This window comes from Fusarium keratoplasticum, chromosome 6 (assembly GCF_025433545.1).
Source record: "Fusarium keratoplasticum isolate Fu6.1 chromosome 6, whole genome shotgun sequence".
Classification (NCBI taxonomy): domain Eukaryota; kingdom Fungi; phylum Ascomycota; class Sordariomycetes; order Hypocreales; family Nectriaceae; genus Fusarium; species Fusarium keratoplasticum.
In genome coordinates this window covers 2,128,394-2,154,371 of record NC_070534.1, presented here as the reverse complement: position 1 = coordinate 2,154,371, position 25,978 = coordinate 2,128,394, and the positions used below count along the sequence as shown (strand labels likewise).

The 25,978-nt window shown below is 53.9% G+C and overlaps 9 protein-coding genes across 9 annotated transcripts; 4 read left to right on the top strand and 5 right to left on the bottom strand.

Annotated features, from left to right (window-relative positions):
• Positions 1 to 259: 259 nt before the first annotated feature.
• NCS57_00865100 (Aldo-ket-red domain-containing protein) lies at positions 260 to 1,298 on the bottom strand (the record flags this gene model as incomplete). The annotated part of the gene is made up of 4 exons (XM_053058461.1): positions 260 to 997; positions 1,046 to 1,103; positions 1,150 to 1,160; positions 1,212 to 1,298. The coding sequence occupies 4 exons, from the start codon at positions 1,296 to 1,298 to the stop codon at positions 260 to 262; spliced, it is 894 nt and encodes a 297-aa protein (XP_052912292.1).
• A 450-nt stretch (positions 1,299 to 1,748) lies between these two features.
• On the bottom strand, positions 1,749 to 3,355 carry NCS57_00865000 (Protein DOM34-like protein; the record flags this gene model as incomplete). The annotated part of the gene is made up of 2 exons (XM_053058460.1): positions 1,749 to 2,885; positions 3,275 to 3,355. 2 exons carry the CDS (start codon positions 3,353 to 3,355, stop codon positions 1,749 to 1,751), a joined length of 1,218 nt encoding a protein of 405 aa, XP_052912291.1.
• Positions 3,356 to 7,270: 3,915 nt separating this feature from the next.
• NCS57_00864900 (uncharacterized protein) lies at positions 7,271 to 10,590 on the top strand (the record flags this gene model as incomplete). The annotated part of the gene is made up of 4 exons (XM_053058459.1): positions 7,271 to 7,412; positions 7,632 to 7,798; positions 7,863 to 8,026; positions 8,082 to 10,590. The coding sequence occupies 4 exons, from the start codon at positions 7,271 to 7,273 to the stop codon at positions 10,588 to 10,590; spliced, it is 2,982 nt and encodes a 993-aa protein (XP_052912290.1).
• Positions 10,591 to 11,450: 860 nt separating this feature from the next.
• Positions 11,451 to 11,858, bottom strand: NCS57_00864800 (Thioredoxin domain-containing protein; the record flags this gene model as incomplete). Its single annotated transcript, XM_053058458.1, has 1 exon — positions 11,451 to 11,858. One exon carries the CDS (start codon positions 11,856 to 11,858, stop codon positions 11,451 to 11,453), a length of 408 nt encoding a protein of 135 aa, XP_052912289.1.
• Positions 11,859 to 12,910: 1,052 nt separating this feature from the next.
• NCS57_00864700 (CAF1C-H4-bd domain-containing protein) lies at positions 12,911 to 14,446 on the top strand (the record flags this gene model as incomplete). The annotated part of the gene is made up of 1 exon (XM_053058457.1): positions 12,911 to 14,446. One exon carries the CDS (start codon positions 12,911 to 12,913, stop codon positions 14,444 to 14,446), a length of 1,536 nt encoding a protein of 511 aa, XP_052912288.1.
• Positions 14,447 to 16,205: 1,759 nt separating this feature from the next.
• NCS57_00864600 (GDP-mannose transporter) lies at positions 16,206 to 17,542 on the bottom strand (the record flags this gene model as incomplete). Its single annotated transcript, XM_053058456.1, has 4 exons — positions 16,206 to 16,615; positions 16,681 to 17,064; positions 17,126 to 17,216; positions 17,270 to 17,542. 4 exons carry the CDS (start codon positions 17,540 to 17,542, stop codon positions 16,206 to 16,208), a joined length of 1,158 nt encoding a protein of 385 aa, XP_052912287.1.
• Positions 17,543 to 18,286: 744 nt separating this feature from the next.
• On the top strand, positions 18,287 to 19,715 carry NCS57_00864500 (PS-pyruv-trans domain-containing protein; the record flags this gene model as incomplete). Its single annotated transcript, XM_053058455.1, has 3 exons — positions 18,287 to 18,735; positions 18,801 to 19,193; positions 19,259 to 19,715. 3 exons carry the CDS (start codon positions 18,287 to 18,289, stop codon positions 19,713 to 19,715), a joined length of 1,299 nt encoding a protein of 432 aa, XP_052912286.1.
• A 1,447-nt stretch (positions 19,716 to 21,162) lies between these two features.
• On the top strand, positions 21,163 to 22,542 carry NCS57_00864400 (uncharacterized protein; the record flags this gene model as incomplete). The annotated part of the gene is made up of 1 exon (XM_053058454.1): positions 21,163 to 22,542. One exon carries the CDS (start codon positions 21,163 to 21,165, stop codon positions 22,540 to 22,542), a length of 1,380 nt encoding a protein of 459 aa, XP_052912285.1.
• Positions 22,543 to 23,253: 711 nt separating this feature from the next.
• Positions 23,254 to 24,358, bottom strand: NCS57_00864300 (TPT domain-containing protein; the record flags this gene model as incomplete). Its single annotated transcript, XM_053058453.1, has 2 exons — positions 23,254 to 24,069; positions 24,122 to 24,358. The coding sequence occupies 2 exons, from the start codon at positions 24,356 to 24,358 to the stop codon at positions 23,254 to 23,256; spliced, it is 1,053 nt and encodes a 350-aa protein (XP_052912284.1).
• Between the last annotated feature and the right edge of the window lie 1,620 nt (positions 24,359 to 25,978).

Genomic DNA, 25,978 nt, shown 5'->3' with positions numbered 1-25,978 from the left:
GCAGAACATGAAGGGTGGTGGGCTTGAAGTGGTAGGAAGCGCGATGGTGGGGGATGAGATGGTGGTGTTGTCGCGAAGTGGAAACGTGGTCACGTGGCTCCATCAACAAAGACAACAAATGCACGGGCTTCCCTTTTGGCGATTGCTATTCCGGTACCTTATGAAAAGGGAGAAGAAGTACAAGATGTTGCATTTCATCAACTATGTGTTCAAATGTAATTAATCTTTCCAACCTCTTAATAATGGCATTTGAACACTCCTACTTGTCCAGAGTCTCAACGGTGGGATCCCAAGCACAAGGACTGTAATCAGTCGTTGCAACATCCTCTACTTCCTCCGCCGTCAGCTCGAAGTCATACAGCTGAGTGTTCTCCAAGATCCTGGAGGGCGTAACACTCTTCACCAGAGGAACGAGGCCCCTCTGTAGACTCCAGCGGAGCAGGATCTGCGCCTCCGTCTTGCCATACTTCTCTGCGAGGGCCTTGATCTTGGGCTCGCCGAAGCGTTCACCGCGCACGATGGGGCAGTACGCCTCAACTGCAATGTTACGGTCTTGGCACCACTTGACGATGTCGGGCCTCGTGAGCCAGGGATGAACTTCCCATTGACCCACTGAGATGACGCCTCCCTTGCCCTCTCCCCGCTCCGCTTCCAGCTCCTTGATGTATGCCTCGAGCTCGTCTAGATGATGGACACCATAGTTAGAGATGCCCAGGGAGCGCACTTTTCCAGCCTCGACACACTCGACGAGGGCCTTCCACGCACCCTTGCGGGCGTCAGGTCCTCCATAGGGCGCATGGATGAGGACAAGGTCAAGGTAGTCCAGCTTGGTCTCCTCGAGCGCAATGTCCACCAGTTTATGAGCGTTTTCGTAGCCCAGAGGGAACTTGCGCACGGGTATCTTTGTAGTGAAAAAGACCTCCGAGCGAGGGATACCAGAGGCAGAGATGGACGCTGCACTCTCGCCTTGATTGTGATACCCAGAGGCGGAATCGATCTTGAAGACTTAGCTACCTGTATAGTTTACCCCTCACGGGATGCTTACATGACGGTAGCCTATTTCCAGAGCCTTTTTGCAGACATCGGTGGCTTGCTCGAGAGGACTAGACAAGTTAGAAATCATGGTTAATGTCCCTCAAGAAGACTCACGTTTGATAGACCTAGACATCAGAGTTAGCATGTAGCCGAAGGATGAGAACAATGCAACATACTCCGAATCCAAGAAGCGGGATCTCATAGCCCGAGTTGAGCTTTCGAGTGGAGTTGAGGGCGAGCTTCGATGCCATCTTGCGGCTCATGAGGGGTTCCTAGCTATCCTCAGTATTTGCCGCTGGAATGAGGGGTTGGGATGGAGAAGTCATACACTTTGTAGGTAGGGGATTTCCACAGACTAGGTAATCCACGACTTGGATTACTATGAGCTTCAATGCTAGACTCTGGGCAGTTGCACTCTCTAAATACTGTTTTGGGTGACGAGTTGACGTTGTTAAGACGGGGTTAACGTGAGTGAGGTGGAGATCATTACGCGGGGACATGCATGAGATCACCAATGAGTGCCCAAATAAAAGTTCCTAAAAGTTCCAACAACAAATCCGAGTATTCAACATCATGAAGCTACCAATTAATACTATAGTTCTTCAGTCAAGGTCCAGGAGATAAGCTTAACACCGAATGGTGATTAATCTGTAACAGCACTGACATAGGCTGGCACCGGAGGACACACGTAACATCATTAGTTGAATACTAAACTATATGACACTATCTGCCATCTCTTGTTTAGTATCCTTGTCGTGTTCATCAGCGTCATGTTCATCAGCGTCGTCGTCGTCGTCAAGATCAAGCATCGGATAGTTTAGAATAGCGGCGATATCACCAAGCATGGTCAAGCGTTGTCCGCTCTCATGGTCACTGCTCAGGATTCTTGCCTCGCCGCCGTCACTCCGGACTTTCTCAACCATAGCAACATACTTCTTGCGAGTGGCGAGATCCTCGCTGCGGAACAGCGAGTTGTTGACCAGCAGGACACCGCCGCCGGGCCCAACTGCGCCATCGTTGACGGCTTTCTCGACAGCCGAGGTGCCGTACCAGGCGCGGCCGTCATCCAGCTTGAGCATATCAAAGAATTGGTCCACGTACTGGGTTTCACGAGCAAATTTCATGTCTTTCATCTTGGCAAGGACCTCGGGGCTTTTGAGCACCTCATTGAGACTGTGGACATGGCCCGAGTTGGCGTGAACCACAGTAGCCTGCTTGGCCACGGCGGTGAGGACCTTGTCGGCCTTGTCTCGTCCCTGGTTGGCGATGTACTGCTTAAAGTCACCAGCCACAAAGCCTGGACTAGCCAGCAGCAGAGGTCGAGACTGCGTAAAGTCCATGGTCCGTAGGAGGGTGGACAGCGTCTTCTCATAGAAGCGACGCATACCTGCATCCTGATCCGACGCCAAATCACGCTTCTTGGGGATCACGCTCTCGACACGGACCTTGAGGACGGTCCGGAACTGGGTGATGAGGCAGATGTTGGCAAGTCCTTCCTGCATGACGACGGCTGCTACGGCGCCGTCCTTGTCATCCGACAGGGTCTCCTGGAGGGTGGCTTTGGCGATCGAGTCCCAGCCATCTGGCTTGATGATGGTGAAGGGGCGGTTGACCTCAAGGTCAAGCGTGTGATGGGAGCCCAGAGTGACATGGGGGTTCTCGGCGGTGACAGTGCCAGAGACGCGGAGCGATGAGATGACGGGATCAAAGAACGTGGACTTGACTTTGATGGCCAACTCGGTGTGGACGCGCTCAGACGCCGTGCTTCCCGTGTTGGAAGTGGTGACGACCTTGCGAATGGCGTGAGCGTGGATGATATCTCCAGGAAGGATGAGGTTGTATGCATGCCACTGATAACGGTGTTAGTAGTGTCTTGTCTGGGTGGAATGAGGCGCCGGAACGGCCCCGGGACGGGAGCGGGAGCGGTCAGTGTTTGAAGGGGAAGTGGCTTGAAACCAGAGGCATATGGTAGGGAGAATACAGGGCAGGAATCAGGTTCATAGCGGGCATAAACTAGCATCATGAGTTGATGCCAATGTGAGGGTGTGATGGTGGAAGAGGGGGAGGGGTAACGGTAGAGAGATACAACAAGGGTCGTCGACGATCGGTAGACGGGAAACGGGAAACGGGAGATGGGAAACCAGGGGGTGATAGGACAGGGCTTGCATATTGAAAGGGACACGAGGGATGCTGATGGGGGGAGACAAGGGGACAGACTTTGAGGAATGGGGCGGCTGACCATATCTTCGGGATCCTCGGGGAGGAGAGACACGGTCTCCTCCTCGAGATTCTTGGGGACCTTGCGCGAGACTAGCTTCATCTTGATGGTATGGTATGGATGCTATTCTTGTGGCTGCTTTGGAATCCGCTGACTGGGTCCCAGGCCTCGGACCTCGGTGGGCTTGTGAGAGCGAGAAGGCAGATAGGAACAGGAGTTGGCCCGTGTCTGGACAGAGCCGCACACGCAGATGGCCTTTGTGTTTTTTGCCCACCTCTGAAAGATCTGCCACCACTGTCGGGACTCAATAGGGATCTGACAACGGCGTGGGGTGTACCCGTTGAGCTGCGTGGCCAAGACGAGGCTGGCTGGCTGAAGAGGCACAGCAACAGCTGGATGCGGTTTGAAGCTGGGTACGGTATGTGTTAGTATGACCAGCTGCTTTCCGTATGGCGTTCAGCCAGGCACGCACGACACGGCAGGCAGGGTTGACGAGGGTCGATTTGGGTTCCAAGATGTGACACCTGGGGCTAGGACCAGGGTGGAATCGGTATCGGTAGTTGACAATGGCCGATCGGACGGACTTTGCTGAAGCCCGCGGGGTTTAACGACGTCCCTTTTAACAAGAGCCGTGGCGGGACTGAGTTTTGACTGGACGAGTAAACAAAGACCCTCAGCCTATCTCCACTGTAGAACGGTTGAGAACAGGATGCACGTTCAAGATTTGTGGGCGTGCCGAGTCTAACTTTCTCTCAGGTGGATCTGGTCGGCCAGCGGTCTCTGTTCGGTGGTCCGCGGGTGCGGAGGAGGGCAAGATGGCCTGCAGCTTAGCTTACCCGCTCCGTAGCTATAGTTAGCGGGATTTTCTTCTTCTTTTTTTCTGCTCTGCAAGTTGGCTTTGTAACGTGCATCGTCTTGAATGACTCTGCTCGACCCATTCTCCGCATAGGCGTTGCCCGGCGCCGGCGGAGTTTTGTCATCCATGGAAGCCTTCTTGAAGCCCGACGGACACTTTTCACGTGGCCGGGAACCCGCTTACCTAACTCTAGCGGCCAATAGGCGAGCCATCTTGAGTTCGCCTCGGCATTTTGATTGTTCCATGAGGTTTTCGGCCCTTAGAATCAACTTTTTTCAACAAAACGAGCCAAGACATCGATCCATGCAGGACCGGCATCTCAGCGCCGACGGGATTTGCCTTGTGCATGTTTTCGCATTCGTTCTCTTGTTCATCTCCGTGTGCCGTGCAGCCTTATCATCTGATGTTCTCGTCGAGGTCGAGGCGGTCACGTCATCATGCCATCTCAAGCCGCCTGCGACGCTGTTATTTGTCACCTGGGGCCCTGGTCGCCGTGTTAGTGCCAGGAGGAGGCTGACGTCGGCTTGATGCGATGCGATGCGATGTGGTCTTGCTTGTTGGTGATCCTGAGGCCTAGACCCCTTGCTTTCTCCGTTGCCTACGGACGATGCAACGGGCTCTGTGCGGAGGATCGGTGCAATGCGGCCGCGATTCTACGGAGCACATACGTCCGCGCCGACGAAAGTCCTGACGTAGTCCATCTTGATAGCGCAAGGCACCGGCGATAGTTTTTCCTAGAAGGGAAGCGGGAGGATACGGATCCTGGTCCGTTTTCGAATCGAATACGCAAGCCAAGCTAGTGAGTCTGTGTCGCCTTGTTAGTGATGCCCTCTGTCGCGCATCTGTCTCACACAGAGTGGTCCAAGGATGGCTGGAATATCCCCTCACCATTCCTTCGTCTCCCCCTCATTGATTGATACAGAATGGCAGCCGTCTTGGACTGGTTGTGCGGGCTAGACCGACATGTGTCCCCACCAAGAGAATTTCGGACTCAATACGCGGATGGACACGCGCATTGCCATCGGTGCCATCCCGGCCTCGTATGCATCCCCAAGAATTCGGTAGCCCTTCCATTGACAAGCCTCCAGTGGAGAGGGTACCTGAACCTGGTGCCGCTTTTACTACTGGCAGGCTGGGGGTATCGAGGAGTGCTGTCAGTGTCTCAATCCATCCACATCAACAAACTTCGAAGTCGCACGGCTTTGGCTTTGGCTCAGCTGCTGTTGAATTGTTGACTTGAACAACCGAGACACTTTATCAATGTCTCAAACGGTTACTAGGATGTCTTGAAGAGAGAGCATTCACCGTTTTACAATCCTCCAATTGCGATTGCGCTGGCACTTGCGGTCTAGATGTCATCGCCTTATTTCCCACATGAACCTTGACGCACCAGAGCGGCGTTCACGCCAAGCCTTATTTGTCGGGCCATGGACCAGAGTGCGGTGAGCCACGGAAACGAACGGTTCGCATTGGACGTGGCTGGCCGACTGGGCAACGTTGACTTTTTTGATAGATGACAGCCGTGCTGTGTCGTCGATCTTTCAGCTTGCCTCCCACACTGGGAGTTGTCGACGCCAATTTCTGAGCACAGCTCAAACACAGCCTGAGACTAGACAGCACAGCCAGCACAAAGCTTCCAATAGCCTTGCACAACGTGCAATAGCTCAGTCAGAACTCAAAGAGCTACGCCATATGGCCGCCTGGTGTCTAGCTCAAGCCCTACATGTCGAATCTGCCCTACGGGCTGCTACCGGTTCCGTACCTTGAAATAGCGGGTATGTCATTCTCCTTTGCCGGATCTTCACTCTGGTGTGGTCTCGTCTTACCTCATTCGGCATCCATCACGCTCTGGATGCCCAGCTTTTTCCCTTCTCTGATCCCCAAAACCCCGCCGACTTCCGGGAAGGTGTGGTGAATCCTACCCTCCATCCTCACGGTCTCCAGTCAAGAGTCTCTTGCACATGGCAAGGCATTGAGCCTCGCTGCGACTCTAGTACCTGTACTCTCGCATGCCCGCGTATCGAGTTGCTGACGGCATCAGATCAGCTGCGCCCACCATTGTGCTCATCGTCCACTCATAGCAGCCCTCTTTTGGCCATTCTCCATCATCTTCATCATCCTCGTGCCCGACGCCTCAGTCTGCTGGTGCTCACTGGCTCCCTCACAACACCCCCTCTTCATCTCTTCTCTGACAACACATCGCATCACGGTATCTGTCTCCTTTTTCTCTCCCCTTTTCCCTCAAGTCGACCCTTTTCGCGCGCGCGCGCCAAAAAAAGAAAGACGCCAGCATATTCTACGCAGCGCTCCGTCCACTAGACTCTATTACGGTTCCATCCCTCGCCCAGGCCCACCCACCGCCACTCATCTCAGCAGGCAGCTTTCAGCGCAAACAGGAACCCACCGGTCGCCAGGGCCACCACGCTGCAGCGCTGTGAAGTGAGGTGCAGCGAGCGCATGGTTGTTGATCCGAGCTGGTTCCGTCGTCTTCGCTCGCTCGCCAACTCGCTCTCGTTTACTTCAACAACACCTAAACGGCGAATGCGAGTCGCATTGGCTGGCCGTCCTTTTTAACACAAGTTCCAAGACTCGTTGCTTCAGCCGCGCTCCTCCTGTAAGCCGTCCATCGTTTCTTCTGTCACTAGCTCGTCGACTCCCTCGTCAAATCCACCCGTCTGACACGCCGCCCAGAAACAAAGCTCTGGAACCCCCGGACCAACTAACACCCTTTGCACTTTGGACCTAGGCCTACGGACCTAGGCACAGTGGACAGACATCCACTGAGGGACTCACAGCAACGCCCACAAGGTGACGCCCACACCGTCTTACCTGGTTCCCAGCCCACCAACTGGTTGCCGGCCTGGTCTAGCCCGCAGGTACCTTGATCCAGCAAGCTGCCCGCCCAGCCTCATCTCGCTCTTTACTCTCGGACCCTTCGGATTGAATCCACAGAACTCGCTACCCCCGGTCCCCGCCACGCCCACCTCCCTCCATCTCACGCCCCCCCACGAGTCCGCGAGTCCGCCAGCCAAGTCCACCATCTCTCGCTTCGTTCGGGTCTGGGGACTTCCACAAGTTGCGCGAGGCCGACCGCCCGCGCACCCCGATGCATCTCGTTCAGACAGATTCTTTAGGACCTGACTGCCCACACAGCATGGGAGATGGCTACCTCAAAGTCTTCCCCTGCTGTGAGGGGTGATGGCGAATTGACCTCCAGGCGCAACTCGCATGCCGTATCCAATACATCCGAATCCGCACCTCAGACTCGTCGTCAGAGCCTTGCCGCCCTTTCTGACTCCCAAGGTATGTAACCACCCCGACACCTCTCCGTCACTCTCTCTATATGCGTCGTTGGAATTCCTCTCTGCCCCGCTGCTGGGTTGTGCCTGCAATGTCTTGCTATTCGTCCATCTGGACCCGGGAGCTGGGTCATGACAGGCCTTGGGCGCCTCAAATCTAATTGCACGCGATCTAGTCTACTAGACCTCTGTGTTGTCATGTAAGCTGACAGCCCGACCTTAGGTGCCATTGTCACGCCCCAAGAAACCCGCTCGAGCAGGATCTCGACAACACAATCATCTCTATCTAGCTCTCTTCAGAATGCAAAAGGAACCAAGGACGCCAAAGCATCGGTCAAGTCGGCTACTCCGAATCCCACATCCAACGCTGGTCTTGATCCTTTGAGCAAGGTTGGTAGCCTCGATTTTGTCATGGTTGGGCTAGAGAGAGCTCACGGCTAATACACTTATACAGCAAATCTACGAGAGAACTAACAGCACCCCCGCCGAACCTTCCATTGCCCAACGACTTCGAAACCCAGGCCGGTCTGATAATACTTCAGCGGACAATATCCAAAGACAAGACTCCGAACTTATTCAGTCGCAGGGCAACCTTCAGGATTCTAGCAGAGATCGACGGTGCGCATATATACTCACAGGTTGAATGTCATGTGTCAAGCTCATGGTTTATTAGGAAAGGACCATCTTTCCTTAGCCGACTGGGAATGCGCGGAAGCTGGAGGAAGGACGACGGCCTGCAGGACTCCGATTCGGACGTTGGTGAACTGCGAACCGATGGCACATACGCCCGAGCCCTCACATCTGTCATCGGCGCTGGTGGAGGATATATCCCCCTCTACAAGGAACCCCCTCGTTACATCCGCGTCAAAGCGCACAACAAAAAGGACAAGGAATTCAACCATCTGTTCCTTGCCCAAGAGCTTAGCGCCACGAGTCGCAAACCCGGAGAGCCGCATGGCCGTATAACGACAGCAGTTGGGAGCAAGATTCTCAAAGGGGGTGATGCTATCTGGGCTGCCGAGTTTAGCTTGGACGGACGATACCTGGCCGTTGCAGGAAAGGACCAAATCGTTCGTGTCTTTGCAGTCATTTCTACTCCAGAGGAGCGGAAGGCTCACGAGGAAGAGGAGGCACTCGATGGCACCGCTGGCGAGAAACTGAGCGCTCCCGTCTTCCGGACAAAGCCTATCCGGGAGTTCCGTGGGCACAAGGGAGAAGTTCTGGCCCTGAGCTGGAGCAAGAACAACTTTTTACTTTCTTCGTCCATGGACAAGGTGGTGAAGCTGTGGCATATGAGCAGAAGTGACTGTCTGTGCACATTCGTTCACAAGGATGTTGTCACATCGATAGCCTTTCACCCCACAGACGACCGCTTTTTCCTGGCTGGATCCATGGACGCGCAGCTACGGCTCTGGAGTATCCCTGATAGGAACGTTGCGTTCCAGGCTGCGGTTGGGGAGTTCATTACAGCGGTTGCGTTTACTCCAGACGGCAAGACTGCTATATGTGGTGTCCTGAGCGGCTTGTGCACTTTCTATGCCACCGAAGGCCTCAAGCTTCAGAACCAGATCCATGTGCGATCCTCGCGCGGCAGGAATGCCAAGGGTAGCAAGATCACGGGCATCCGGACGATAACCATACCAGATGGCCCTGAGGCTGGAAGAGTCAAGATCCTCATTACATCCAACGATTCGCGGATTCGAGTCTACCACCTCAACGACAAGGTCATACAAGTTAAATACAAGGGCCTTGAGTGTCAGTCAAGCCAGATTCACGCGCGGTTCAGCGACGATGCCCAGTATGTCATCTGCGGCAGTGAAGATCGCAGGGCATACATCTGGAAGCTCTCTCAAGACGGTGAAATCAGGGATAAGCAGCCCTATGAGTCTTTCGACGCTCATCCAGAGGTTGTCACTGTTGCTTTGATAGCCCCGATGAAGAGCCGACAACTCCTGAGCGCCTCAGGAGACCCTGTTTACGATCTGTGCAACCCGCCTCCGGTGACTCTGCGAAGCCTCGAAGAGAGCACACACAGCCAGTCCGGCTTGTCCGAGGAAGACCAGGGTGACTCGCTGTCCAGTACCAAACGGCCCGAGGAGAGCCCCGCGTACATTGAGCGTTCGAGGCACCTTGATGGGAATATCATTGTCACCACTGATAGGACGGGGAAGATCAAGGTGTTTCGGCAGGACTGCGCCTACCACAAGCGGCAGCAAGGATTATGGGAGACGGGTTCCAAGCTCTCCAACCGTCTGTCAGGTGTCGGTAGGAGCAGTAGTATCATGTCGAGGACTACTGCCAGCAGTCGTGTTCACTCAAGGCGTGGTTCACTCAACCTTGCTGGACCCAACCCGGCCCAACTCCAGCACGCTACTGATATGATCAACAACTGGCGGCAGGATATTGACGGAGGCAGGAATAACTGGAATGCCACACCGACGCGAAGCGAGCGATCGATGTCACCCAACAAGCCGAGCAGATCGCCGGTCAATACTTCAGCAGCCAATCTTGCATCAGAAGCAAGAAGGCAGCCTTATATGTCGAGTCCAGCCGCCCGCAGCCAGAACCCATCAAGCCCAATGGCCCGCAGCCAGATTCCTACAAGCCCGGTCAGTCGAAATCAGAACCCCGCGAGCCCGACAGGTAGTACTGCGTCGAACCGCACCACCATCAGAGCCTCGAGGGATCGGGATCGAGATCGGAATAGGAACACAATCACGAGTCCGCCAACACCCAGTTTCAGCCTGATTCCCGCATCTGAATCGGATAACAAGGATGACAAGGGTGACGGTGGCTTTTGGAACCGATGGAGAGGAGGTCGCGGAGGACTACGATATTCGACAGGGTTCAGCTCGCCATCGAGTCCTAACGGTACTCAGACTCAAGGCCATACTCGCTCAGGAAGCGAGTTTTTGAGTGTCAGAGGGGATAGGTCAACTCCCCGAATGAGTCTGGGCATTAGCGATTTCCGACAACTTCGAGCCGAGAGCGTGGCTAACCGGCGTAAATCAGCTGGGCCCATGTTGACGTCGAGGCTCTCATCAAATGGCGACTTCAAGAGAGGGCTTGACGACCGAGTGGAATCTCGAGACTATCTGACACCGAGTAAGAAACGGGTGGACTCGGGGGTCGGCCGTATTAGTGACGAGTCCGCAGATTCCGTGGCCAAGCCGTCATACTGAAGTGAGGACGCCAACAAATGACGAACACGTGGACCTTGATATAGACGGCCGAGCAGCGAGTGATTCAGCACGGCATACAGGAGTCATTCCTTTTCAGCAGCATATTGGAGGAGTTAGCGTTGATTTCCTTGTTTCTTTTATTCGCTTCTTTTCTTGCCCTCCTGTCTTACGACCCAGGACAAGATACCATTGGGATAGGCGTCTGATGGGACATTGGCGATGGTGGACCCATGTACGAGTAGCAGACTAGGTCTTGGTGTCTAGGGAGAGGTATTGCACAGGTGGGATTGGGAGCAGTTCAAAAAAAGGGGTACCAGAAAGGGGGTTTATAGAAGAGGGGTTGAAGATGAGATTTGGAGGAGGAGGAACACAGCACAACGGGACACGGCACCATTCTTGGATTATACGGTTTACAAGTAGCCACAAGCGAATCTTTTCTTGATTTATTGAATGAATATTGATGACCACAATACTGTCTCGTTTGGTGTAGGAGTTGACTACCTCATACTCGTTCTCCTTTGCTGTGCGAAGAAAGGTGCTCTCGTCAACAACCACAACAGCGGCAACAGTAGAAGTGTCTATTATGAAGTATGTGTATAACATGGCGTTTCACGATTGTTCGAGATGAGGCTTGTTTGAACTTGAAATTGTTTTACTTCTGTATACGCTCTTCCTTAGATTGAACTGGCCGATACCCTATCGAGTCCAGTCATGTTCCTTGAGCACTCGGCTCCAATAATGGCCAAATTGCTCCTGATTATCTATTCTGCCCGTGACGTGCAGGCGGGTATCCTTGCGACGTCGCCTCGACGCCTTTTGCTATTCCGACACCAAGTCCATCAATGGGTGCTAGACAGCACTTAGAAGTTCTCGTCGGTCTTGAGGGTGTTGTCCTCCTTCTTCTCCTCGGCGGGCTTCTCCTCGCCGGCCTCACCCTTGGCCTCGGCAGCGTAGCCCTCGACGAGGGTCTTCAGCTTGGGGGGGATAGGGCCGACCAGGCTCTCGTCCTTGTCACCGTTCTTGAAGAAGTAGAAGGCGGGAATGGAGCGGACGCCGAGCTCAAAGGCGAGGTCGGGGACGTCATCGGTGTCGAACTTGGCGAAGGCGTACTTGTCGGGGATGGCGAGGGCGTCGGCGTGCTTGGCGTAGAAGGGGGAGATGGCCTTGCAAGGGCCGCACCAGGTGGCGTGGGCCTGGATAGCGACGTAGGGGGTCTTGTTGATGAGTTCGTTGAACTCGGCCTTGCTCTTGAGCTCGATGACAGACATGATGGGCGATTGGTTGTGTTTGTTGTTGTGGTTGTAGGTGTGCAGTTTTGTTGGTGAGGGGTTTTGGTGGGGGATGTTTTATAGTTTGGAGGGGCAGTGATGGAGTTGAGCTTTTTGATGCGATAGAAGTAGAGTGGATCACTTGGTATTCCGAAGAGGGTTCCCTTATATATATCTCAAAGACAATGGGCAACAATAGATTGATTGATTAGTAGTCTTTGGTGGGCTCCTCGGGAGTCGGGGGCTGATGAATAAGTCAGGCAAAATGACACAATCGCAATGGAATCCAATCCCGGGCCCTGGCGTGGACGAGTCTCGGAATCTTCTCGTGCATGACCACGCGGGGGTCTCCGTCATCGCTCCGAGTGCCGTTTGGGTCTTTTGCTGACAAAACATTTCCACACAGCCAGCCAAGGCACGGCGATGCTCCGGAGCTCCGCCTCGGATTGGAGGGGGCGTTGCAAGGGATATGCAAGCTTTTTGGAATGATTTGGAATTATGGAGCTTTTGGTTTAATGGAAGGCAAGACCGTGAATTGAGCTGAACCTTGGTGGTCAAGGTACTGTACAATACGCGAGCGAATACGATGAGCGTCGGGGACCAGCTTGGACGTGAATTTATCAGCAGCCTAGGGTAAGTCAAGGATGTATTGCAAATTGTATTGTTTGATGGAATGTTTGGGAGAGATGACGTATTGGGCTAGTTCAATTAACATTGTAAAGACCTTTTTGATGACAGAGTAAGGTGATGTATCGTTTATTGCAGCTTCATACTTGGCTTCAACACGCATCTACAACATCCTCAACGCGTCTTTCGCTGCACCTGCCTTCAATGGCCGAGTTCTGTACGGAAAATCTCCGGAATCAATGCCCCGCGTCATGGCGGGGTTGGTCAGTCCCCGAATTTTTTTTTTCTTTGGGTTGATGGAGGGGCACCAAAGCACGGCGTCAAAAATTCAACTTTTTTTTATCTTGGCGCGTGGATCTGAGCTTCAACCACGATAAGGAAGCAATTCATCGACCTCCTTCCAGATCTTAATACACGAGTACACAATGTCGAAGCGAACCGCCGACGCCGATCTTGGCGATGCGCCCCTCAAGGGCGGCGACCGTCCTGAGAAGATGGACGTCGATGACAACACCAAGGATATGGGCGAGTTTGAGGACGAGTTTGAGGATGAGTTTGAGAGCGAGGACGAGATTCTTGAGGCTGGTGTTGATGGAAGACCCGATGCTGAGCGCGAGGCTGAGGAGAAGGGTAAGTGTGGTCCTGATACTGGAGCTACTACGAGGAACACCTTCACTAACAGCTTCACCACAGACGCAATGGACGTCGACCAAGACCAAGGAACCTTTATCGTCGGCAGAAGCAAGCTCGAGCCCGGCCAGACCCTTGCTCCCGATCTGACCACCTACGAGATGCTGCACAACCTCAGCACCCCATGGCCCTGCCTCTCCTTCGATATTGTGCGCGACGGCCTCGGCGACAACCGCAAGGCCTACCCTGCCACCATGTACACCGTCGCTGGTACCCAGGCTGAGAACGCTAAGGCATCGGACAACCAGATCATGGTGATGAAGTTTAGTGGATTGAGCAAGATGGACCGTGGCGATGAGGGTTCCGATTCGGAGGACGATGACGACGAGGACTCTGACCCTATCCTCGAGAGCAAGTCAATTCCTCTCAACTCGACCACCAACCGTATCCGCGCCCATCAGATCCCCAGCCAAGAAGCTGGACGACCTGGAACTACACTCACCGCAACCATGACCGAGTCGACCAACGTCTTCATCCACGACATCACCCCTCACCTCGCCTCGTTCGACAACCCCGGAACCACCATCACCCCCCAGCAGAACAAGCCCATCTCTACCGTCCGCGCGCACAAGAGCGAGGGTTACGCCCTCGACTGGTCCCCCATGATCCCCGGCGGCAAGCTGCTGACCGGCGACAACGACGGCCTCATCTACGTGACGACTCGCACCGACGGAGGCGGCTGGGTCACGGACAACCGGGCCTTCCAGGGTCACCTGAGCAGCGTCGAGGAGCTGCAGTGGTCACCGTCGGAGCAATCCGTGTTTGCGTCCGCCTCGAGCGACGGCACCATCCGCGTGTGGGACGTCCGATCCAAGTCGCGCAAGCCCGCCATCACGATGCAGGTGTCCAACGTCGACGTCAACGTCATGTCGTGGTCCCGTCAGACGTCCCACCTGCTCGCCTCGGGCGCTGATGACGGAGTCTGGGCCGTGTGGGACCTCCGGCAGTGGAAGGCCAGCTCCGACAAGCCGCAGCCCATCGCCAGCTTCAACTTCCACAAGGAGCAGATCACCAGCGTCGAGTGGCATCCGACCGACGACTCCATCGTTGCCGTGGCCGCCGGCGACAACACGGTTACGCTGTGGGATCTGGCTGTCGAGCTGGATGACGAGGAGAGCAAGGACACGGCTGGTGTCAAGGATGTGCCGCCTCAGCTGCTGTTTGTGCACTACCTCAAGGACGCCAAGGAGGTTCACTGGCACCCTCAGATCACGGGCAGCTTGGTGGCTACTGGAGAGGAGTTTAGCGTGTTCAGGACCATCAGCGTCTGATTTCTCTGTCTGGGTAAAGAGAGATTGGTGTCTTCATTGTGGAGTGAAGTCATGGGATGTGCAAGGCAACGACGGAAGGACAAAAAGTAGACGACAGGTTCAAGGGTGACCTGTTATTGATTGAACGGCATGGCACGGCGCATAATGAGATCTGATACAACAAGACGGATTTGATAGAGGCAATGGCAATTGTTTGGTTTAGTTCCTTAAGTCACACCCGACGTTGCGAGGTCCGGTCCGTCACACTACCACTTGCCAATTCACAACTGCCAGACAGCTTGGCAGCGTTTACCTGAAGCCTTGGCTTTCACGTGGCGGTTCTCATGCAAGGCACGACCGTCTCGAACACACATCGACTCATGTAGATGAGCCAGGAGGGGGTGTATCAAGGCTTGGTTGGATGGCAGAAGCAACACGAGTAGAAACGAGCAAGGTCATTGAGTCGAAACTAACACGACCATTGAAATGCAACACCCCGTATAAACGCCTCGTATAGAACTATGGGTTCCCTCATAGGGAATACAGAGCGAGCTGAGTACAGTAGCGAGCATGCGGGCTGAAAAAAGTTCTAGACTATCACATCATGGAACTTAGCCGAGGCATAACACAACAAACCAACTGCTGCTTTCTCGTACAGTAACGTCCATAGCACATGCGCCACAGTTCGAAGCGACGCCCGAAAAAAAGGGGGCGTCACAGCGCCTCTTTTTTTCTTTTTTTTCTCTGATGAGACGCCCAGTCACGACAGCTGAGTGACAGACAACACCCCCTTATGCCTCAAACGGGGCCAAGAAATGAATGAGACGCCAGAAGCTCAGAGTTTAGGATTGACTGAACTCGAAGACCTCTCTACTTGCGATGATAATTATAAATTTTTATTTTTATTTTTAAAACAATAATGATATTCTAATAAGAAGAAACACCATCTCTTTTAATTATTATCATATCATTTTTACACTATCTTAAGAGGTACCCTCAAAAGTATGATTGTTGCAGCGACACATTTCCTCTTAACCCGCTCGAGGAGATATTTTTCGGGTCCGGGGGCCGTAAGCTTATGAGATGGCGTTCTTTTTCGCTAGTCTCAGCCTTAGCGGAAGCCAGGCCTCCCGGGGCGATGCAGGAAATAGGGGGTGTGATATTGCGGAAGAGGTTCAAGGTGGATCGTTTTGTGCATGGTTTGTGTTGGAGATAGATTGTAATAGAGAGTATGAGCCTTGCTTACTGGCACTGCATCAGAGTCGGATCAATGTCAGATCTGCTGACCGACGCCATCTTGTGCAACTTCGGAGTGAGAAGCCGGTTCACTAGGCCCTATCGGATGTCAGAGCCTCCTGCTCCTAGTTTCAAGTCCGTTAGTTTCTTCTTCTAGAATAGACGTCATGTCAACTTGAGGCTCGAGCGTGGTCGCATCTGTCATGACGATCGATGGACAAGCAAGGGTCCTGTCAGAGGCTCACGGGAGACTTGGATGAAGCAGAAGGACCAAAGACATCCATTGAAACAAGACTTCTATACAATTCATATCTATAGACGCTTTAAAATGATTGCTGCCCCTTCCCCCCTCCTTCAAAGATTGCAAGCTATGATTCTATGACATTGTTACAAAATTGTCTACATTATCGTCGTGCACCTCGCCGGGTGCACCATTCGTCGTTTGAGAGTCTAAAAGGCGCAAGACTCGAAGTGAATGCCCCGAGCAGGGTTGTGCTCATCTAATTGGTGTTTGAGGCGAGTAGTTGTCATGAAATGTCAAATTTTACTTTGACGAGTCCCGGTTCTCAGAGGTGGGGAGAGAGTTCTTCTTGGCCTCGGACTCCTTGACCTTGGACCAGGTGTAGACGAGACCACTGACGAAGCCGAGGAAGATGGCAGACACGCTGCCGACGGTAACGGGGGCGGCGAAGAAGATGAGGCCGCTGATGGCAATGGGCAGCTTGTTCAGAGCGCCAACCATGGAGTAGGTGGTGGACGAGGTGACACGGATACACCAGGCAGTGCAGTACGAGATGAAGATGGCGGCCACGCCAGAGTAGATGATGCCGATCGTGATGCGGTTGCGATACTCCTCGGGGAAGTTCTTGGCAAAGTTGGCGCTGGACCAGTCTTCGGTGAGGAGCGAGCAGATGACGAGGACGGGGATGGTGAGGAGGTTGTTGTAGTACATGGCTAGTGCAAGAGTTAGCAACGGTTCGACCTTGTGCGCCAACAGGCACAATGGAAGTTAAACATACAGTCCCAGTCCTTAAAGTTCATCTTCTTGATGACCTTGCGCATACCCAGAACATACGAAGCAGAGCAAAAGACGTTCATGGCCATCCAGAAGTAGCCGGCGTTGAGGGTTGCGAGGGCATCCTTGTCACCGGTGGTCGCACTGTAGTCGCCCGACATGGCACTCTTGATATCGGCCCAAGCGGCGACAATGGAGCTCAGAACCATGAGGCCGAAGGCAGAGAGGGCGGTGGGGGTGACGGCACCACCGAACCAGAGGACCTCTCCATAGGCGATGGCGATGATGGTCAGGTTCTTGAAGATGGTGTACACGGGCACCGAGAGGTACTGCAGGGCCCTGGTGCTAGTGTAGATCATGCCAACGAGGACGAGCGAGATGGGGTACCCTATGCATGACGCACGTTAGCAAGCCACATCTTTGTGCATCTGGAGGAGAAGGCGACGTACACTTCTTGATCCGTTCAGGGTCAAGGGGAGCGAGAGACTTGATAAGGCCAAAGTACTTGCATGCTGTGATGGTGATGATGCAGACGATGGACTAGACAGACAAGTTAGAACCGTGCGCGATGCAATGGATGGAGATGGACGTACCTGGATGGCAAGGTAGAAGAAGGTGAGATTCCACGAAGTACCCGATACGACATACTTGTTCACCACGGTCATGCTGATGGATGAAACACAGTAGGCCATGATGGAGAATGGCCCGCTGTTCTCGATCTTGGCCAAGAAGCCCGTGGGAGGCGGCGGGATGGCATCGGTACCGGCGCCGCGACCGACGAGAGAATCATTCTCCTTGTCACCATTACCGATGCCGTTATCTGGCATATTGGCGACGAAATCGTCGTTCTTCTTGTTGTCGGCCATGATGGATTGGCAGGCGGGGGGGTTCGGCAGGGCGGCGAATCGGCAGAAACGAGCGGACGAACAACGGTCAGTCGTTCAACGGGAGCAAGGACGGGAACGAGATGGTGAACCAGATGATGGTCTCCAGACAAGAAGGAAAAAAAGATGGCTTCCAAGGCCAAAAGCGCGTGCGTGGGATGGAGGCCAAAGTGGAGGACGGACGAGGGAGGGATAGTAGAAATTCGGATATAGAAAAGGGGGGCCGCGCTTGGCAGTGACAGAGCCTGGTCTATCCCGGTTTGCACCAAAGCCGCAGAAGGAAGTGACCTGTGGCCTCTTTGCATGCCGCGTAAGTTGGCGCTAAGTGCATCTTGAGTGATGCGCATACCGGGGCATGAAGGGGGGCTATACCAGTGCTCTCCACCGGGGTGTGTGTATACCGGTCGAAAAGGGGGCTACAACGATCCCTGCCAAGAACAGGAAATCCGTCATGGACCATGGGCCAAGGCTTGGAGGGGATGGCACATCCACATCTATACTAGAGCCAGGGGTCCATTCATGGATCCGTGGGTGTGTGGGCTGGGCGCGCGTGGCGCTCTTGGTTAGAATCGACCAGACGGCACATTCTTTTATCTGGCCCGGGTGCTCTCGCTGGTCCCTCCTTCTGATCGAGAGTGAAAAAGAGGGAATGTTCTCTCCGTCAGTGCTACGACCCTTTCCCTTGATTCCGTGACGTTTTCCGGGTGTTCACTCTCTTTTTTCATCATGTTGCCCGTAATGAATCGGTTCGGACGCATCGCGCTAGCCGTGGTTGCAGTCCTGTTTGTCTTCGTCCTGCTGCTGTCTTACCAGGCGCCCGACAGCTTCAGGGCCAGTCTACCGAGCACAGATTCGCTATGGTCGAAAGGAGGGAGCACCACCGAGGCCTCGGCGACACCAACGCCTACACCCATTGAGGAGGAGGAAGAGGAGGAGGTCGACCCTAACAGGGACATTTCGTACGACTTGACCCGGCCGCCAACCGCCGGCTGCGAGGACCTTGTCAACGACCTTCAGCAGCGAATCATCCAGACCTACCAGAAGCGATTCAAGGGTATTCGCTATGCCAACATCTGGGGATACCTCGAGACCGAAAACAAGGGAGATGCCGCCATCTGGTCCGCCCAACAGATCCTGCTCAGCATTCTCGGCATTGAGACCATGGAAGCTTGCCGGTAAGATCCCATGCTGTCCCGCTGTCGACACAGAGGAGGGGAGATACTGACAATCGGTGCTACAGCTTCATGCACCAGGGATGTGACATGGAGAAGTTCCGCAAGGGACTCGAGGAGCACCGCCCGCACTCGGCCATCATCATGGCTGGCGGTGGTAACTTTAACGATTACTACTGGGAGGACCAACCGTCGCGCATGAAGATGATCTCGACCTTTACCAACGTCTCCATCCGCGCCTTTCCCCAGAGCATCTTCATGAACAACCCCGAACGGATCAACCTTACCCACATCGCCTTCAAGAAGCACCACGACCTTCAGCTTGCGGCCCGTGACAAGCCCAGCTACGATTGGCTCCTCGACAACTTTGGCCAGACCGATGGCATCGACAACGATCTCATTCCGGATATCGCCTTTATGTGGGGGAACCGATCAGACTTCCGAGTCAACACGCCCAAGACGTGAGTTCCTTGCAGATCCCCGTGGTGGTGTTTTCTCTGCTGCAGCCGCTAACTCTGTTTCCCAGCCACGACATCCTCATTCTTGCACGAAAGGACGCCGAGATCTCTGCGGGCGACTCAGCCATGATCCCATTTGGTGAAGGCCGCATCGACCTGGGCGGCGCCGTGGGCAACGTGACATACCGCAAGGTGGACTGGAAGTTCACCGAGACACCCGACATTGACAACAAGGACAACCGAGAGCGCGGCAAGAACCAGCGAGCGTGGGCCAAGTCGATGGCCGGCTTCGACCTCCTCGGATCGGCTCGCTTCGTCATCACGGACCGTCTACACGGCCACATCCTGTCGACCGTCATCGGAGTGCCTCATGTGCTGATGGATAGCAAGCTGGGCAAGAACCTCAACTTCCACAACACGTGGACGCGCGACTGCAAATGCACGCGCATCACCAAGAGCATCCACTCGGCGTTTGACGTGGCGCGCATGTTTTTCGAGCAAGAGCTGAACCAACCAAGTTTATGATTTGACCTGAGAAGCTTGGTTCCATGTACCACCTTGTAATCTGACAAGCTGGTTCATCGGTTGTGTATTAAAAAAAGAATTGCATGTTGGTCCCGAGCTGGCTGGGGTTATTTCTTCTTACAACTACAACCACCACATTTTCTGGATTGGGGGCATTCCAGCGGTCTTGGCAATGGGGAAATGGGTATCAAACCAAACGGAGTCAACTCATTGTTTTAATCGTTTACAGCCTCTAGATTTTCTCTCTCTTTTTTATTTTTTATTTTTTTACCCTCCTTTTATTTTCTTTGTTCTTTCACGGTCAGGGAGAGACGAGCAGAAAGCATCGCCATAGACCAGTGTTGAGCTGTACAACAGAGACAGACAGACAGATAATGATAAAGACGTTATTATCAATCCATTGTTTATCGACACCTTGTTACTTCCCACCTGATGGTGTCCTAACGCACAATGGGCAGGCGATAAAGAAATCCATCACCTCATTGTCTCTCGACATGGAAACAGAGACATGTGACGTCGAGACTCCAACAGTTGCGGATTGACCGCCTCCCCCCGGTCCGGTTTCACTTTTGGCAAGATATGCGGGAACATCACCATCTCCTTTTCCGGACACGTTGTTGATCTTGGCTCCATCTCTAAACTCACCGAGCCCTGCCCCCGTTGGTTTGCGACAAAAGTGATCGTCGGCCGCTGCCACTACCGCCCCGGCGACCCCCTGGCTGAAACAATGTCTCCATGCGTCCGCGACCAATGCCAAGGTGATGTCACGTGGAGAAAGGTGGTTAAAGGAGGTGGCTGCAAGGGCTTTTCCTTGGCTGAGAGATTGGAGGTGGAGGACTATTAATCCACTCTCGCCCAGCTGGACTGCAACGCAACGAAGTCTCTTTCCCATTCAATCGCGTCAAGTACATAGGCTTAAAAATTGGCTTATTTCCAAATGTTTGATCTTTAGTTTCTAGCCCCGGGGGGGCGTGTCTAATGAATCGAATTGGCAGGCCGGAGATAGATTGACGCCGCTAGACTTTTGTCAGCGATAGCTCATCAGGAGCGAGAAAAAACACTATCGCCGCCGCCCCCAGTATTGCATATGCCGGGGAAATCCGTGCCGAAGGAAGGATTCTGGTAGGAGGGTGGTTGCCTGCGCCGCACCGCTCGCTGAAGAGAGTAAAAAATGGACTCGCAGGCTGTTGCTTCGGGTCCCCTCCTATCAGAGGCGGGCGCTGGCAGTGTCTGACAGTATGTAGTTAAGCGCTGACACTGCCCCCCTATCGGAAGTTTGGGTGGCACTCACTTTAACCCCTTTCCCCTCTGGCACTGTCTCTAGAAATTCCGCCAAAAACTTGGGTCTCTCGCCAAACTTACGCTGTCGGGGTCGTGATGCTCGACTGTTTTCTACATCATCGTCCACTCTTTTGAAACCATCACTTTCCATCACAGCAGCAGCAAAATGTCTGCCGTCGCTCTTCCTCGGCGGTTTTACTCGCTACTATGGCTTGCGATTCTGCTCGCCGTTGTCATCTTCTTCGTCAGCTTCAGAGATGATGCCTGGTCATCCATTCCCAGCCCGCCTAAGAGCTGGCGCATCCCCTTCACCACCGACGATGGTGTCCTCTCGTCGTGGAAGGGATCTGGCGATAAGGGCAGCGACAAGGGCAGCAGCAAGAGCACCTACAAGGGCCGAAAGCCCGATGAGCCGCTGCGCATCGCCCTCGTCGAGTCCTCGGGTACTCACGACGAGGTGGCCGCCGCCATGCTCCACGCGTTTGGTAGCTACGAGAACTCGCAGCTCGACGCCTACTTTGCCAACCAGCGCTTCAACATGCGCGAGATCATGGACAACTTTACCCTCGCTGCCAATGTCACCATCAACAAGTTCGACAAGTTTGCGGGCGCCATGACCTCCGATCCCCGACCTCATATCCTCGTCTCGACGACTTGCGAGTTTGACCTGGACCGTGGCACCGACCCTGTTGTCGATCTGCTCAACCATGGAGAGACATTCCTCTTCTGCACCATCCACCACGCCGACCGCTGGGCCCAGGGCAAGTATGTCTCGACCGTCCGCGGCTGGGCCGAGCGCGGCCTGGTTGACTTTGTCGGCCTGAGCCAGCACACCCTCGACTTCCTCGTCAAGGAGACCGTCCCCAAGTGGCACTCGGTTGCCAACCTCACCACCCGAGTCATTCCCCCCGTGTACCCCGTCGAAATCCCCGAGGCCAACCCCAACGATCCCATCTCTCTCGCCATGCAGGGTGACTACTCTTCTGGTCGTCGCGACTACAACGGCATCTTCAACCACCTGGGCTCCGTCATCCGCAAGGCCAACGAGACCACCGAGGAACATGAGCCTGAGGAGGTGGTGCTCCACGTGATAGGACACGGCACTCAGCCTGAAGTTCCCGAGCATGTTAAGAACAACATCTTCTTCGACTCTGGCCTGTCTTACCCCGATTTCTACGCTCTCCTTTCGCGCTCCTTCTCCATCATTCCTGGCTTCGCCTCCGATACCTACTACGACCGCAAGGCGTCATCCACCATCCCCGCTTCCCTGATCGCCGGAGCGCCCATTGTCGCGAACGAGGAGCTCCTCAACGCCTACACTTATCTCCCTAAGGAGGTTACATGGGTCGCCCGACCTGGCGAGGGAGAGATGGACACGATCGAGCGTGTCATTGCTGACAAGGACGGCTTCATCAAGCGAAGACAAAAGGTCCGGGACCTGAACAAGAAGCTGATGGCGGACAACCAGAAGAACTGCAACGAGTGGATGGAGCTGGGTGAGGCAAAGGTCAAGGCGTACGCTGAGGCCCAAAAGCAGGACAAGTGATATCTATTATCTACGAACCGACATTTAGCTATGAAGAGACCTATGAAGGGATTTCGTTTTGTACAATTATTACTGACTGGGCATTGTCAATCAATGATGGATGGGGTGTCTGGATGAGCGGATTATGTTTTGATCACATTTATCACACGTATGACCAGGAGCTTAATACACTTTTTTCTGTTGATATTTTTGGTGTCGTATCGCATGCAACGCCTCCTCCAATTATAGCGCTGATGTCTTGGGCGTGCATGTGAGTGGGTGTCTGACTGACACAATGTCTCTCGGGCGACGGAGGAGGCGTCGAATGTCCGCATTCCATTGAGAGGCTGTTATCTTTGACTCTGTACAGTGCGGGGTGCGATGGTGCAATTGCTGGACGAGAGGCGGTGGAGACGAGGGGCTGGTGGAGTGAAGTGCCCAAGCGCCCATTCCAAGGTCTTGTCTTGGCGATCGATAAGAGAGGTAAACAAGGGCATTCATTATACCGTCATTGGCATGTTGTGTTGGTTTGCGATCAAAACAAAGGGAGACAGGTTTGAAGTTATCGAACAAAGACGCTCAATTGTATGGTGAGATATCTACGTCTATAGTATAAGGAAATGTAAGCCGTGTCTTGTCATCCAAAACACCTGTCTCATGAAACCGCCCTACCGAACCAAACAAGAAATGAAAACGACATGTAGAAAATTCTTTGGTATCTTTAGTTTAGCTTTAGTTTTTGATTTCTTTGGCTTCCTTGCTGTCCATCCCTGTCTGCGCCTCCTCGTTGGGGAGAAGCTGGTAGCTCCCGGCCGCCGGCTTCTTGGACTGCTGGTATCGGTCGCGGGCCCATCCGTAGAGGGCACTGCCGCTCAAGATGAGGGCCATGCTGCCGGCGCGGTCGGCGGTTAGGAGCTCGCCGAGGAGCATGACGGCGAGTGAGCTCTGAGCAACACCTCGGGCGGCCGTGACAATCATGTGGGTTGTCGGGCTGGTGACCTCGATCTGCATAAAGGTCGCGATGGTGAGGAGGAAGGCCGAGACACCAGTCAGGCAGGCTGAACCGAGGAACTGGCGGCCAATGTCGGAGGTCTCGGCGGAGAAGAGGGAGCTCATGGTGGAGAGCTCACCAGAGAGAGGCAGCAGAGGAATGTAGAACAGGACGGCCATGCAGTTGGACATCCAGACCATCTGCCACATACCCTCCTGGCTCTTGCCGAGGAAGCGCTTGACGACGACGGATTCGACGGCGGTGGTGAAGCTGGAACCGACTCCGAGGAGGACACCCTTGCCCGAGGTGAGCATCTGGCTGTAGTCGGCCATCATACCGGTGCCGAAGCCGGCCATGACCATGGCGCAGCCGACCAGCGACAGCGGCGGGTAATAGGGGCGGGGTCGGAGGACCAGGAGCGAGAGGAAGAGCGTGAACGGGAGGAGGAGACCACGAGCGATCTGGTAGACGGAGGCGTTGACCGAGGCGAGGCAGTAGGTCTTTGCGAGGATTCCAACGAGACGAGCGACCGTGAGGGGGAGGAGAGCCACCCAGGCCTATGGATGATGAGCAAGATGCGATTTACAATGGGAATGATTCATTTCATACCGAAGTAGGGCGATACAGCTTAACCCATCCTGTAAAGCTTCCAATGACTGTGAGGAGCAGGACCTGGATGGTGGTCTGGAGAGCGAGCAGGGTGACGGGGGCCTCAACGCCGTTGAGAGCCGACTTGGAGAGGATGGTGCTCCAGATGGCGCACGACGAGTGGAAAAGCACCACCAGGGCGATCTTTAGTCTGGACGGCGGACGAGACTCTACCTGAGGCTTCTGTTCGACGGCCATTATGTATCGGAGTTGGAGGGGTGAATTGAGGTTATAGCGAATGAACCGGAGATTTTAGAGAGCGAGTGTGGCGGGTGATATTATGTCGCACAAGAATGAACGAGAGTTGCACCTGCCAGTTGGAGGGGGGTGGGTAGTATGAAAGGAAGAAAACGAAACAAAACTCGGAATAGAAAGGGAATAAAGAGTGGATGGTGAAGCGTTGAACAAGCTTTCCAGAAGTGTTGTGTTTGCGTTGCGCGGCTGACTGCAATGCAAGCAAGAGAAAGAAACAGAGTTTTGGGCCCTGGCGGTAGTCTAATCGGCAGCCGCGTAGTTTTGTTCAGACGTCACCCAACACTGGAGGGGACTTGGCTTGGCTTCGGGGGGGCGGGAAAAAGGGGGCGATGGGATGGGATGGGATGGGATGGGATACTACTCTAGGGAAAACCGCGTTATCCCATCCAGCATTAGACACAAGGAACCTGGCGCCACTACATACACACTCAGCTCAGGGAGAGGGCCTTGCAACTTGCAACTAAACGGGGGATGGCGGGATGGGAAATAATGCTATATCAACGCCCCCCTGTTGTGGTTGAATTTCATCTGCAGGTGCGGCAGAAAAAAGATGGACAACCGAAAAAAAAGGAGGGGTCTTTGGATTGGATGTGACCCAGCCTGCTTTGCTCTATGCACAAATAAGCAGTAAAATACCGACAGCGGCTGACGAACTAATTGTGGATAAATTAGACCCAAGTGTCGGTTGGTTAAGATTGCGATCCGCCGGGCTTTGCGTGCGGCTGCCAATCATGAGAGGGGCTCAAGGTGGGTGGTGTGAGGGTCAGGGCGGTTCGCTCTAAGATAATAGGGGATGATGTGGAGGGGGAAGGGTCGTGGGGGATGGGATGGGTTTGTGCCAAGAGTCAGAGCGAAAAGGCTTGTTTGAAGATCATGACGACGATTTCTTGAACATCAGACTGTCCTGTTTCATTCATTTGTCTCTGCCTCTCCCGTTCTTTTTTCTTCTTCTGCCACGCGGAATACCCGAGCTTTTGGGTATTCATATGATTCTCTAAGCCCCCCCCCACATGGCTGAACACCGGGTGGAAGCCAACCGTGTTGATGGCCCGAATGTCTAAGACCATGGTGGACTTTGTGTGTGGATAAGAGGGAGACTTGCTATAAAAGGGCTATTGAAGACGAGACAATTCCAGACTTTACGCCGTATGGGTTTCATCAGAACGTTAAACGACTTTACAGCAGAAAAAAGGAGAAGAAAAATCGCGTATAAAATGTCGGCGTTCGATAGCCCCGGTCGCGAGCGAGTCCAGCTGGGTCAATAGTGTAAGCCACAATCATGAGACTACTGTACGTTCGAAATCCAAATGGGAAATGCAGCTGAAAAGTGAACCTGGGTGAAAAATGTAGCCAACCCCTCTCTCCGTTGATCCTCGGCTTTGTTTCGAGACTGTGATTCCCCGTCTCGAGACGGTGGTTAATTAATTGGTGGAGTTTTGAATTAGAGTACAGTATCATGATTTTCAAGAGTAGCAGTTATAACCACGAGATGGATCCTTTCCTTGTCGATCGCCTGCTTCAACGTCTCAGACAATCTCCAAAGCCTGACGACGGCGCCGACAT